Source organism: Saccopteryx leptura, chromosome 9 (genome assembly GCF_036850995.1).
Source record: "Saccopteryx leptura isolate mSacLep1 chromosome 9, mSacLep1_pri_phased_curated, whole genome shotgun sequence".
NCBI lineage: Eukaryota > Metazoa > Chordata > Mammalia > Chiroptera > Emballonuridae > Saccopteryx > Saccopteryx leptura.
In genome coordinates this window covers 93,428,123-93,441,909 of record NC_089511.1, presented here as the reverse complement: position 1 = coordinate 93,441,909, position 13,787 = coordinate 93,428,123, and the positions used below count along the sequence as shown (strand labels likewise).

At 43.6% G+C, this 13,787-nt stretch overlaps 1 protein-coding gene across 6 annotated transcripts; it reads left to right on the top strand.

Annotated features, from left to right (window-relative positions):
- Nucleotides 1–7,155: 7,155 nt before the first annotated feature.
- On the top strand, nt 7,156–12,112 carry ZNF32 (zinc finger protein 32). Of its 6 annotated transcripts, none has more exons than XM_066350078.1 (4): nt 7,156–7,427; nt 8,126–8,158; nt 9,767–9,906; nt 11,180–12,112. In XM_066350078.1, the coding sequence occupies exons 3-4, from the start codon at nt 9,837–9,839 to the stop codon at nt 11,929–11,931; spliced, it is 822 nt and encodes a 273-aa protein (XP_066206175.1). In that variant the 5' UTR covers nt 7,156–7,427; nt 8,126–8,158; nt 9,767–9,836; the 3' UTR covers nt 11,932–12,112. The 6 variants fall into 6 exon arrangements, with proteins under 6 accessions (XP_066206175.1, XP_066206173.1, XP_066206174.1 ...); XM_066350076.1 differs by having other exon boundaries at nt 7,156–7,491; XM_066350077.1 differs by lacking the exon at nt 8,126–8,158.
- The last annotated feature ends 1,675 nt before the right edge of the window (nt 12,113–13,787 follow it).

Here is a 13,787-nt window from a genome sequence, read left to right as displayed (position 1 = left end):
TTCCATATATTGTTGGATCCAGTTTGCTAATATTTTGTTGAGGATTTTAGCATCTATATTCATCAGAGATATTGGCCTATAATTTTCTTTCTTTGTGTTGTCTTTGCCTGGCTTTGGAATCAGAATTATGCTCGCCTCATAAAAGGAACTTGGAAGTCTTCCTTCCTCTTAAATTTTTTGAAATAGTTTGAGAAGGATAGGAGTTAGTTCTTCTTTGAATATTTGGTAGAATTCAGTTGTGAAGCCATCAGGCCGCAGACTTTTCTTTGTTGGGAATTTTTTGAAACTGTTTCGATCTCATTTGGTGTAATCAGTCTGTTTAGGTTTTCTGATTCTTCCAGATTGATTTTTGGAAGATTGTATGTTTCAAGGAATTTGTCCATTTCATCTAGGTTGTCTAGTTTTTTGGCATACAGTTCTTAATAGTATTTTCTTACAAATTTTGTCTTTCTATTATGCCAGTTGTTATTTCTCCACTCTCATTTCTAATTTTATTTATTTGAGTCCTCTCTCTTTTTTTCTTGGTGAGTCTGGTTAAAGGTTCATCAATCTTATTAACCTTTCAAAGAACCAGCTCCTGGTTTCATTGATCCTCTGTATTGTTTCTTTAGCCTCTATGTCATTTATTTCTGCTCTGATCTTTATTATTTCCTTTCTTCTACTAGCTCTGGGCTTTACTTGCTATTCTTTTTCTAGTTCTTTTAGATGCAGAGTCAAGTTGTTTATTTGAGCATTTTCTAGCTTCTTCAGGTATGCCTGTAATGCTATGAACTTACCTCTCAAGACTGCTTTTGCTGTGTCACATAAATTTTGAGTCGATGTGTACTCATTATCATTCATTTCTGGGAAATTTTTAATTTCCTCTTTGATCTCAATGTTAACCCATTCATTATTTAATTCCATGCTATTTAGTTTCCAAGTGTTTGAGTATTTTTCAGTCTTTCTGTTGTGGTTGATTTTTAGTTTCATGCCATTGTGATCAAAGAAAGTGCTCGATATGATTTCAATCTTCTTATATTTGTTGAGACCACTTTTGTGCCCTAACGTGGTCTATTCTAGAGAATGTAGAAAAGCACTTGAAAAGAATGTATATTCAACTGCTTTAGGGTGAAAGGTTCTGAAGATATCTATTAAATCGAGTTGATCTAGTATGTCCTTTAAGTCTGCTGTTTCTTTGTTAATTTTCTTTCTTGAGGATCTATCTAGTGATGTTAGGGGGTATTGAAATCCCCTACTATTATAGTATTGCTGTTGATCTCACCCTTTAAATCCATCAAAGTCTGCTTTATATATTTAGGTGCTCCTATATTAGGTGCGTAGATATTTATAACGGTTATAGCTTCCTGTTGGATTGCTCCCTTTATCATTATGTAGTGACCTTCTTTATCTCTTACTATAGCCTTTGTTTTAAAGTCCATTTTGTCTGATATAAGTACTGCTACCCCAGCTTTTTTTTCATTTCCATTTGCATGAAATATTTTTTTCCATCCTTTTATCTTCAGTCTATGTGCATCTTTTGTTTTAAGGTGTGTCTCATGTAGACAGCATATGTATGGGTCCTGTTTTCTTATCCACGCAGCTTCTCTATGTCTTTTGATTGGATTATTTATTCCATTTACATTTAAGGTTATTATTGATATGTAATTGTTTATTGCCATTTTATTCTTTAAAACTCTATTCCTCTTTTGTAATATTCTTTTTCTCCTTTGATCTGTTTACAACAGGAGAAGCCCGCTCATGGGATGGCTGGAAGCCTTAGCTCCACAGGCCGGGTGAGACTGCATGCCCACACTCAGTAGCAGGACTCCGCCTGTTCTGGGCTTTTGGCTCCACCCCCGCGGGAGGAACGGGCTCCCAAGTCAGGTCACAAGCCTCGGTTCCACAGGCGGGGCAAGGCTGTGCTCCTGCACCCTTGCTCAAGGGTGGGTCTCTGCCCCTTCCAGGGTTCCCACCCTTCCCCCACAGGCTGGATTGCAGGCGGCCCACAGCTGGGCTTGACCACTTTTGCACGTCCACTCCTCCCCAGCCAGGCAAGACTGAGTTCACTCCTGGGCGCCAGTGGTGGCCAGCCGGCTTCCGCCCCCACCAACAGAACCGCACTTCCATGTCCCGCCACCACCTGCCCTTGGGCGAGCCCTCAGCCGTGCAGGTGGGGGCGCTGAAGCTCAGACCTTAAGACTCACTACTGTAGTCCTGAAAGCTCCCTCCTTCTATGCAACTCTGCTCTGAGTGCCACAGGAGAGCTTGTTTGGTTGGTGTCCTGCTTCCCTCTGCTGGTATTGCTGTTTCCAGGGGAAATATTCACTTCAGATTTGGGGAGTGACTCATCCGAGAGGTTAGGGTGGCTATCTCTCAAAATGTTTCTCCCTGTGCCTCCTAGATTATACTCTCTTCCTGCTTCTCTGGTCCTCTCCTCTCTCCCTGTCCCTGGAGCCCCAGGTGAGTGGTTGTGAGAGAGGTTTTCTGCACGGTCCCTTTAAGAAGAATCCTGGGTCTGAGAAATCAGTCTTTCTCACAAACAGTATCTTGTCTTGTTTCCAGCTAAATACTGTCCATACGCCTCTTCTAGGCTCTGGAGCTGCAGGCTGGGGCTTTGTTCCTGGGACTCAGGACCCTCCCCTCTCTGCTAAACTCACTTCCTGCCACGCAAGTCTCTCCCAGCTGCTGTTCGCTCCGGGGAGCTGGGCAGCCCTCTTCGCATTTCCACTTTTCCTACCAGTCTCAGTGTGCCTTATTCAGTGCTCCTTGGTTGAAGAGTCCTCTTAGTTTAGTCCAAAGTTGGTTTTTCCAGATGATAGTTCTTAAAATTAGTTTGTAATCCACTTTGGTTCTGGGAGGTGGAAGTTGGTACGTCCACCTACTCCACTGCCATCTTGTCTTTCTTTGCCAAATTTCTATTGAAATGTTTCTTTTTCTCATTTGTATGGTGTCTTTAAGTATGACAGTTAATATTTTTGTAGTTTGTCATGTGCTAACTTCATTTAGCAGTGGTTTTGACAGGAGTATACCAAATCCAGCAATCTTATTCTTCATTGCTTCTGCCTTTGTTACCATGGTTAGGAAAATCTTTCCTATGCCTAGAGTATATATGAAAAAAAAAAAAAACACTATATGGTCTTCTGGGCCTTTTAGAGATCTGAGTTGGACATTTTATATTTAACTATCTGGAGGCTATCTTGGCATAAGAGTTGGTAAACATTTAATTTTCTTTCTTTCCCAAATGGCTAGACTTTTGCTATATACCATTTATTAAGTTGTCTGTCCTTTCCTTGTGTTTTGAAATGCATGTGAAGTAGGGAATAGTTCCTTGGCATTTTTTTGAATCTGCACTGCTGTCACTCTAACATGCCTTCTCCCTCCTGTGGAATGTGTGCCTTAAGGTGCAGTTTGTCATTGAGGACTGTGTCCCCTGTAGATCTGAATGAAAACTGCTAAGTGGCTGTCTAGGGCAGTGGTAGTCAACCTGGTCCCTACCGCCCACTAGTGGGCATTCCAGCTTTCATGGTGGGCAGTAGCAGAGCAACCAAAGTATAAATAAAAAGATAGATTGAACTATAGTAAGTTGTTTTATAAATATTTATTCTGCCAAACTTAGTGAAAATCTGACATAAAGTACTTGGTAAGTAGTTATTATTATATGCTTTAACTTGCTATAACTCTGCTTTGTAAATTTTATAAAGTAAAGTTATTTCCCTACTTTATAAATCACCATTATTGTGGAACCGGTGGGCGGTTAGAAAATTTTACTACTAACAGAGATACAAAAGTAGACAGTAGGTATAAAAAGGTTGACTACCCCTGGTCTAGGGTGTATCGAGTTTCATCAATTACAATTCTAAATCACTTTTTCCCCATTTTTCATTCAATCTGTCCATTTTCCTAAGACCCTTTAAGAGAATTTATACAGATTTAATTGAGAAAAGTGACTAAAGTCCCTCTTTACAGCCAACTTTTCTTGCCAAAGCTTTGTCATCTACTTTCATAACCAGATCTAAAACATGTTCTCACATCTACAGCTATTCTGACTTCAATTGAACTCACATGCCCCAGGTGACTTCCAGGTGCACAGTGTTGTTTGTTCATCAGCAGAAGAAAGACTGTGGGCCCAAGGAAGTTCACAGTGTCACCCAACCTTGGGGCACAGCCTTGGAAGAGCATGGGGGAGCAGAAACACCCACACAGCACTGCCTAATCAGACTTGAGGACCAGCCTTTGCTGTGTGCGCCCTCCCCACCAGGCTGTTAAAAAGAAGTGTCAGTTGTTGTAAAGTAGCATACCTTAATTCTGCGGATTTATGTAGAGACACCAAGGCAGGATATAGAAAAATTTTTACGAGATTTATTAATAAGCCTGCTGCATATGACTTACACATGGTATAGCTAACCCAAATCGTGTGTATGCAAAACAGCCCTGAAGCTAGTTATATAGACTTGATCACATGTAGGTTGGGGAAAAAGGAGGGGGAGCATGACACAATAATTAATCATTAACAAGCTTACAACATTCATCTATAGGATCTATAAAAACATTCCTACATATTAAAACTTACAAGGTAACACAATAGTGATGTTGTTTTACATATCAAAGACATTCACAAATCTTTTAGTGCCTACCTCCCATTCCTTTGTCTAGAGGTATATGTAACTCTCAGGATTCCAGGAAGGGAGGAAGAGTTAAAATCAGTGTAGGATATGTAAATATTGTCTCTTATTGAAAGGGAAAGGAAGTTCTTCAGATAACCTTTATTCTTTCAGAGAACTATAGTTAAACTAAATGACCCAGTCATCCTTGTAAGCCAGGAAGCTCCCACATCCATCTCATTTCATTCTCTAAAGAAAGAAGGGGGCAACTGGCCGGTTGGCTCAGCAGTAGAGCGTCGGCCTGGCGTGCGGAAGTCCCGGGTTCAATTCCCGGCCAGGGCACACAGGAGAGGCGCCCATAAGCTTCTCCACCCCTCCCCCTCTCCTTCCTCTCTGTCTCTCTCTTCCCCTCCCGCAGCCGAGGCTCCATTGGAGCAAAAGATGGCCCAGGCATTGGGTGTGGCTCTATGGCCTTTGCCTCAGGTACTAGAATGGCTCTGGTTGCGACAGAGCGACGCCCCGGATGGGTAGAGCATCGCCCCCTGGTGGGCGTGCCGGGTGGATCCTGGTCGGGTGCATGCGGGAGTCTGTCTGACTGCCTCCCCGTTTCCAGCTTCAGAAAAATAAAAAAAAATAAAAAAATTTAAAAAAAGAAAGAAAGAAGGGGGCAAGAAGACTGACTTTTCTTCTTTACAATGGCGTTGCCAATACTAAGTTTTACAGTTCTCTGGTACCTTATCATACAGTAAATACTCTAGATGAAAGGGAGTGGTGACTGCACTTTGTCCCATGGTGCCCTTTCTCTGACTCTGGAACAGATGATGGAGGCACTAAAGAGAGCTCTGAGGTTGTGCTAGGGGGCCTGTCAGGAGTTAGGGCTTTCAGAGTTTCCCCTGCACACTCAGGGACTTCTTTGTGAGACACTGCTGGTCCAGGTTATGAGGAATGTGGCATGTTTGTCTTCTCTACTGGACTGTCAGCTACCTCCCTAGGAAAAGGGAGTGTGTCTTCTTCACGTTTGTGTTTCTGACACCCAACATAGTACCTGGCACTTAAAATGGGCCCATTTTGCAAGTCCAGTACCTTTATATATAAGACAAACAAGGTCACACAAAGATTAAAAACTACTGCAGTACAGGCCACCAGACAAGAGAGAGTCATCCAAGAGTGTCTCGGCTGGCTCCATAGTTATCCCTCCAGTCCCCAGAGTTAGCCCTGGGTTAGGCCCTGAATCTGGCTTCCCAGAGACAGTTGCTGCCTTATCAGCCAGAAACCAAGCATGCACCAGAACTGAATCTCCCTTCCTGACAACCCTACACTGAAAACGAGACATGCTCATCAAAGTCACCCTGGGGGATGACCGACTTGCCTCCTTTCTAAAGTCCTGAATGAAACAAATTCAAGTGGCCACTATGCCTGGCTATCCAGGTAGGTCAGACAGCCATCCTGGTGGTCAGCACCACGTGAAAGTATCCCACAGGACAGATCCTCGGGCTGGTGGAGACAAAGGCCCAGGAGGAGCTGCCCCTGCCCACTGCTTCACCAAGCACTCACACCAAGTGGAGAGGGAGACCTTTAACAGAGCCCCATCTGGAATTGCCAAATCTGTTAGGGGACCACCGCTTGTGGGACTCTATTTAAGAGGAGCTGCGGTTCTCCTAAGGTGGTTTTATTTACTTGAAGCAAGTAAACGAAACAGGTAACTCGTATCAAAACTCTAGTTTCCAGCCTGACCAGGCGGTGGTGCAGTGGATACAGCGTCGGACTGGGATGTGGAGGATCCAGGTTCGAGACCCCCGAGGTCGCCAGCTTAGGCGTCGGCTCATCTGGTTTGGGCAAAGCTCACTAGCTTGGACCCAAGGTCGCTGGCTCCAGCAAAGGGTTACTCAGTCTGCTGAAGGCCCACGGTCAAGGCACATATGAGAAAGCAATCAATGAACAACTAAGGTGTCACAAGGAAAAATGATGATTGATGCTTCTCATCTCTCTCCATTCCTGTCTGTCTGTCCCTATCTATCCCTCTCTCTGACTCTATCTGTATCTCTACAGAGATACAGATATATATATATATATATATATATATATATATATATATATATATATATATATATATATATCTTTACTGTTAGTAAATTCTCATTCCAGTCAAAATGCTTAAACCACTTTTATAAAAAAAAAAAAACAAAAAAAACCTCTAGTTTCCAAAGGGAAGCTTAGCCTTTAACATTTAGCAAGAAAAACATTTAGTAAAAAGTAGGCAGAACTTGAGACCCTTGCACTCACCACAAAACCCCTCAGCACCAAGGTTTTATCAACCAACATCTCCTTAAGACTTGTTTCCCCACACAGCCCGGAGGAGCCCTGTGTTCCCCAGTTCCCAGCCTCACAGAATTGGCTGCGCCGCTTAGCTCGAGTCCAGAACAAGTCCCGATCTTGGGGTGGGGTGGGAGCGATCCTCCAAAGACTACATTTCCCACAGTGCCCCGGGGAAGCTGAGCGCCGTGGCCCAGGGCCTGGAGGGCGGGTTGACGCAAAGCCTCCTGAAAGTTGTAGTCTGGTCGGCTCCGCGGGCGCGGCGGCCGCGCCGGCCCAGCGGGCCTTTGTCTGTGTGCGGACCTGCGCTGCTGCAGTGGGCGAGGCTGCGGGCAGGTCAGTGCCCAGGTGGGCAAGGGCCACGCTAGCTGGCCGCTGCCAACCCGCGGCCGGAGCAGGCCAGGCCTGCGGGGTAGGCCGCCGCCGCCAGGGGAGGAGCCTGTGACTGCGGAGAAGGGTCCCGCCAGCGCAGAGGGGCGGGGTCGAGGTCCAGCACGCCGGCCGAGCGCGGAGGGAGAGGCCGCGGAGCAGCGGGTACGCCACCGGCGCGGAGTGTGCACGGCGTCGGCCGGGCGGGCCTGAGTCGGGGAGGCCTGCGGTGAGGGTCCCCAGGGCGGGCAGGGGTACATCGGGGGTAATTGAGGGGTCGAGGGGGTAAATGAGGGAGAGGGCGTAGTGGGTTCAGTGGGGCGGAGTAAACAGCCGCTTCCCAGGTCTCCTAACCCTGAGACTGCCCCAGAAGGTTCCGAAGACAGCAGTCACCCCCTCTTCTCGTCCCCGCCTTTTAAGGGCTCTCAGCCCTGGGCCTTAAACACTTTGCACGTCTGGTTTTTCCTTCCGGGAGCTGCCTGGTGGGAAAGTGTTACTAACCTGGGTAGCTGGTGAGGAATGGAGTCGGGCTGTCTGGTTCCTTGCCCACGGTCGCATGTCGAAACCAAGGCAAGAATCCACGTCCCTCACAGCCTAATGCTGAGTTTTTCAAGAGGAGAATAGCCTTTCTGCTAGGAAAAAGCAATATTGCTATGAGACAGTCACTTTCTCCAACTCCTTCAGGAAATTAATTCCTCAGACAGGAGATATAGAGAAAAATAAGACAGTTTCCTCTTATTAACCAAAGACGTTCCTGAGAAGCAGCTGAGTTGGTTACTGGGGAGAATCTCACGGTGTGTGGAGAGGCAGAGCTGTACGTCATACCCGCTTGTTCTGACTAAACAATTTGCTGACTTCCGCAGGGACTGAGTCCACCCTCAGGCAGCAGGTGCCAGGTACTTTCCACTGACCTTTGGTGGGTGTGCAGCTATTGAGCAGTAATACCTTGAACTTAAAATGAATGCCCAGTAGTATCCTAACACTGGTAGGGGATTCCTTTGTCGTTTGTACTCCAAACTGGAGGTGAGCCCCCCAAATAAGAGTTTTAAAATGCCTCTCTGTACTACATCATGTATCAGAATGTGCAGTTGATAAGAAGACCAGGTGCTTCATACTACTGTTTAATTAAATCAAGATTGTGTGTGTGTGTGAGACAGAGACAAAGAGGGACAGATAGGCACAGACAGGAAGGGAGATGAGAAGCATCAATTTATCATTGTGGCACCTTAGTTGTTCATTGATTGCTTTCTCACATGTGCCTTGAGGGGGAGGGGACTACAGCAGAGCGAGTGACCCCTTGCTCAAGCCAGCAACCTTGGGCTTAAGCCAGTGACCCGTGGGGTCATGTCTAAGATCCCATACTCAAGCCAGCGACCCCGCACCCAAGCTCTCAAGCTGGTGAGCCCCGCTCAAGCAAGTGACCTCAGGGTTTCGAACCAGGTCTTCTCATTCCCAGTCCAACGCTCTATCCACTGCACCACCACCTGGCCAGGCTTAGATCAAGAATTTTGGTGAGAAAGAGGGAAACAAGATTACACACTGAAGCACTTACAAAGTGTGTAAGAACACATTAATCAGAAGTAAAAAGAGAATATTCCAAAGAAAAAACGTAGAAAAAGATATTGAGGCAAGAAACTTCCTAGAATCTAGAAAAGTAGTGAAGTCTGGCCAAGCCTTAATTCATTCTGATGCATTTTAGAAAAATTCCCACCAGCTCTTGAATGATATGAAATTAGAGAATTGTCTAGTGTGAAGGTATAGGCTTTGGATCTAAAAAATACTGGATTTGAATCTTTCTTTCACCTTGACTCCTTACTGGCTCTGAGAATTTGGGCAAGTTACTCACCATAGTTGGAATGCCTTGGGCTTGATTTTGGATTCCAAAGTAGGTCTTCCTTTTCCAAGTATTGATGTTTCCCTCAGAACTGGTATCCACTTATGTTGAAGAGTGGCAGGGGAAGGGGGATCTGGAGCTGGAGCCTCCCAAGAATTGTTTAAAGGTAACATGTGAAATGTCTTATTCTGTCCTTATAACTCAGGGAAGATTGAAGAGGAGAGCTATAGCCATTTCCATTGTAGAGCAAATCACGAAGGCAGAATGTTTAGTTGTTTAGATTCTGAATTCCTTTGGGGGCTGTCCAAATAGCAGATAGTTAAATGGGGGACTGAATTGGAATATTCTAATCACATGCAAAGGCTAATGAACAAACACGAGTGCCTATTGTCTTAGGAACTGCAGGAAGAGAGAGATGTGTTACTGTGTTCCCTACTTTTTCACCTGCTTCCTCTTGGGCTTATTTGTGTGTGGTAATGATAACCTTTAAGGCCATTTTGCTGTTACATTATAGGTGACTAACATTACATCAGGCTATCCAGAGTTCCTCCATTTACTCATACCTCAAACTGGAATTCCTGTTGGCTTTAATCTTTTCACTCACCGATTCTCCTTTCCTGTTTTTGTTCTGTTTTATTTTTGTTTGTTTGGATGATGTTTTCCTCCTCAGGTGCTCAAGAAAAGCCTATGGAAACTTCATTTGAAGAGGTGGTGATTAAGGTCATACAGCAGGAGTGGACATGTTTGGATTTCCAACAGCTGCCCTGCTGGACTGTCATGGAAGATATGCCCAGAATGTAGCATTTTTCAGTGAGTGAGTCACTTGACTGCTAGGATGCTCTCAGCTCACCTCATAAAGTGTCCCTGCCCTCAGCAGTGGTTGGCAGACTGAGGAGGTAGAGGAGACATTCCTTTGCTCGTTTCACCATTCCTGGGGTTACTGGAAAAGCCTGCAAGTTGGACTTAGGCATAACAGTAGGAACAGCAGAACAACAAGCCTGATATGGAGATAAACTTGAGGTAGTCTCTCAGAGAATGAACGAGCAGCTTCAAATCTCAATGCAATCACTGAGTAAGGAAGGGTAAGGCAGAGGATCAATGAGAAAAATCTTGCTAGTATGACTCCAAGAAAACTGTTAATAGTGATAAATTAGGCCCATATTTAAAGGGCAGTAGAAGATTCAGATATAAGGCAATATTGGAAAATACTGTCAATTGCTGCATAGAAAGTGTTTGAGAATAGCTTCCAAACCAAAATTTATTTCAATTCCACCATAGCTTAGAAGTTACATGAATTTAAAAGGGAAAAATTCTTTGGATCAGATTCTGTAGCTCTGGCTCGATCTGTTTTATCAGACAAGTTATTTGACTTGAACTGCACTGTCTTCATGTATAAAATAGGACAACAAGCTCTACTCTATGGGGTTTTAGGGATTAGAGATAAGTGTAAAGTTCCAAGGATTCTACTACGTATTTTCTGACATCATGGAGTTTATTCCAAATGTCAGGAAAGGAGACTTGTGCAGAAGTGGATTTCTCATGAAGCTAATAAAATCTGTTTCAGGATTCGTCTCTTGCATTGGTCTCTTAAAGATCCTGTTCCTACATCTATACTTTTCCAGAATAGAGTACCTCCAAAATTTTAAAGCTTTATTTCCCTGCACAACCTGGATCCTCACCTGTTTAAAGTCAGATAAAATTTTGGCATGGGGCTCTATGTGATCCTGTATAGTTTTCTTAATTTTTCTGAGTCTGGAGCTATTTTTGTCTACCTCACAAAATTATTTGGGAGGCTAAATTAAACAAAATACAGAGGCAGAACACTGCTGTGGAACATGCCTGTGTTTGAATCCCAACTCTATCCTTACCTACCTGCATGATCTTTGACAACCTCCCTATGCTCTCATTTCCTTATCCGTAACAATCTCATAGAATTATTTTCAGAATTAAATTATCTATGCACAGTTCACTATATAATGTCTGGTATATCATAAGCTCTCAACAAAGTATTGTCTCTTTTTTCCCTATTCTTCTCACTCGGCATATTGGTGCATCTTTTATAACTTCCCTCTCATTTTACCAGATGTGATGACAGAAGCCCACCACAAATATGATCACTCTGAGGCCACAGGATCCTCAAGCTGGGATTTACAGAATTCTTTCAGAAAAGAAAAGGTGGAAGAAAAATCCCCAGATTTTAAGACACTACAGGAAGATTCACCTGAAGTGAGACAGAGGGTCTATGAGTGCCAGGAATGCGGAAAATCCTTCAGGCAAAAGGGTAGTCTAACATTACATGAAAGAATCCACACTGGTCAGAAGCCCTTTGAGTGTACCCATTGTGGGAAAAGCTTCCGAGCCAAAGGCAATCTTGTTACACATCAGCGAATACACACAGGAGAGAAGCCCTATCAGTGCAAGGAGTGTGGGAAAAGCTTTAGTCAGCGAGGTAGTCTGGCTGTTCATGAAAGACTGCACACTGGACAGAAACCCTATGAGTGTGCTATTTGTCAGAGAAGTTTCAGGAATCAGAGTAACCTTGCTGTTCATAGAAGAGTTCACAGTGGTGAGAAGCCCTATAGATGTGATCAGTGTGGAAAAGCCTTCAGTCAGAAAGGAAGCTTAATTGTTCACATCAGAGTCCACACAGGTCTGAAACCATATGCCTGCGTACAGTGCAGGAAGAGTTTCCATACCAGGGGAAATTGTATACTCCATGGCAAAATCCACACAGGAGAAACACCATATCTATGTGGCCAATGTGGGAAAAGCTTCACTCAGAGAGGAAGTCTGGCTGTACACCAACGAAGCTGCTCACATAGGCTCACCCTTTGACCACATTCTTCAGAGGAAATTCTCTTTATGAATTAAGAGTACAAAATCTTATGAGATCCAGCAGCCTATCCAATTCTATGGAGTGAATAGAGACTCAGAAACACCATCATTGGGTAGTACAAATTGACTTTTCTCCTTTCTTTCAAATGAGTATGAAAAATAAATGTCTTGTTTATCATTATGCTATTTGTTTCATACTTTCTTTTTATTTTGACCTAATTTCCCAAGGTACTTCCATTAATCTAGTGCATACTCAGAGATTATTCTGTTTGTAGCAGACACAGATTTTAAATTTTTTGTTGACACCATCGGCCTTTAAAAAAAAACAACAGCCTCTTATCAAATCCAAAGTTCTTTTCTTCTCTGCATATTCAAATTAATCTTGTTTTACATTTAAGACTAGTGGGCAAAAATCATGAGGCAAATCTTACTAGTAATACTCTTATTGAACACTGTGTTAACTTCCCCAATAACCTGTTCTGATAAGTCACTCATGTTCGTGCACTGAAGGCAGAGGCCCTAGCCATTCCTTACAAAGGAAACTTCCTTTTTAAGCCTGCAAAGATTTGAAGTCTGTGCGCTGTGATTTACTTCAGTCATCCAGTGCTAAGATAGACATAATTTGCCTATAGCCAAAGAGTAATTTTTTGAGAATCCTAAGCCTTCTATTAAACTGACTCCTCCCTGGAAGACAAAATGTCATTCACTCCCTTTTTGACAATAATAGCAGTATCTCAGGCTTGAGGTCACCTAGAAAGGACATAACTGTCTTATTACTGAGCCAATGTTTATAGTCAGTAATGGAGGTCCAGTCTGCCAACAATACTGTCTTCTAAACACACAGACACCCAAACAAAATTTGGAAGAATAATACACTTTGATACATTTTTTACCTATAGTGGGTGAGACTGGATATTAGAAAAAATTGGATTTGAGGGGAATTTCCTTTATTTGTTAATCTAATCATATAAATTTTCATAGTGAATATTTATGTAATTAATGAATGATAAGGAACTTCTGGTCAAGATGGCAGACCATGGAAACACTGCTCACCTTTTCACATGACCACATCAGAATTACAACTAAATTATAGAATAGCCACTTTTGAGAACACCTGAAGAACAGCTGAACTGAATTACTCTAAGGATATAAAGAAGCAACTTCAAGACTGGTTTGAAAAGTTGAGAGGTGAAAGGGGTCCCCAAAGCCCCTGCGTCAGTTAAGGATTGGGAGAGCTATCTTAGCTGCAGAGGTCCTCGCTGAGGAGCAAGGGGTTTCAACCCCACACTAGGCTTCCCAGAGCACCAGGTTCAGAAAGAAGAGTCCCCACAATTACTGGCTGTGAAAAATCATGAGTTCCATTTGGGTAATACAGAAGGCTACTGGCCTTTCTTAAAAGGCCCAAGCAAGCACTCACTCATGAACACTAACTCTAAGCTCCAGCAAAGGAACACCAAAGTTACCAGGGAGAAACTGAATCATCTAGTTTCCAGGTGAAGGCTAGAGGGGCAGCTCTCTTCCAGGACAAACGTGCTGTCAGGCACCACTGTCCATTGAGCACACGTCACACACAGCCTGGGAAGTACAGGAGGAAGTCCTGGAAGTCACCATTATTCTTTTGTTGATAACTTCCCACACACACCTGTAGGGAAAGGGGCATTGGCGGATTTAACAGCAGGCGCACTGGATGCCCGTCCTGGGCCCTGACTTCTGAAGGGCCCCACAAAACCCCAACTTTACACTCTTTTCTAATGATACCAAGTTTAGTTTCATATGTGCAATCTTAACATTAATAGTACATAGTATTTTTTATTTATTTTAAAATACGGTTAACATGTATTTTTATTTTTCCTCTC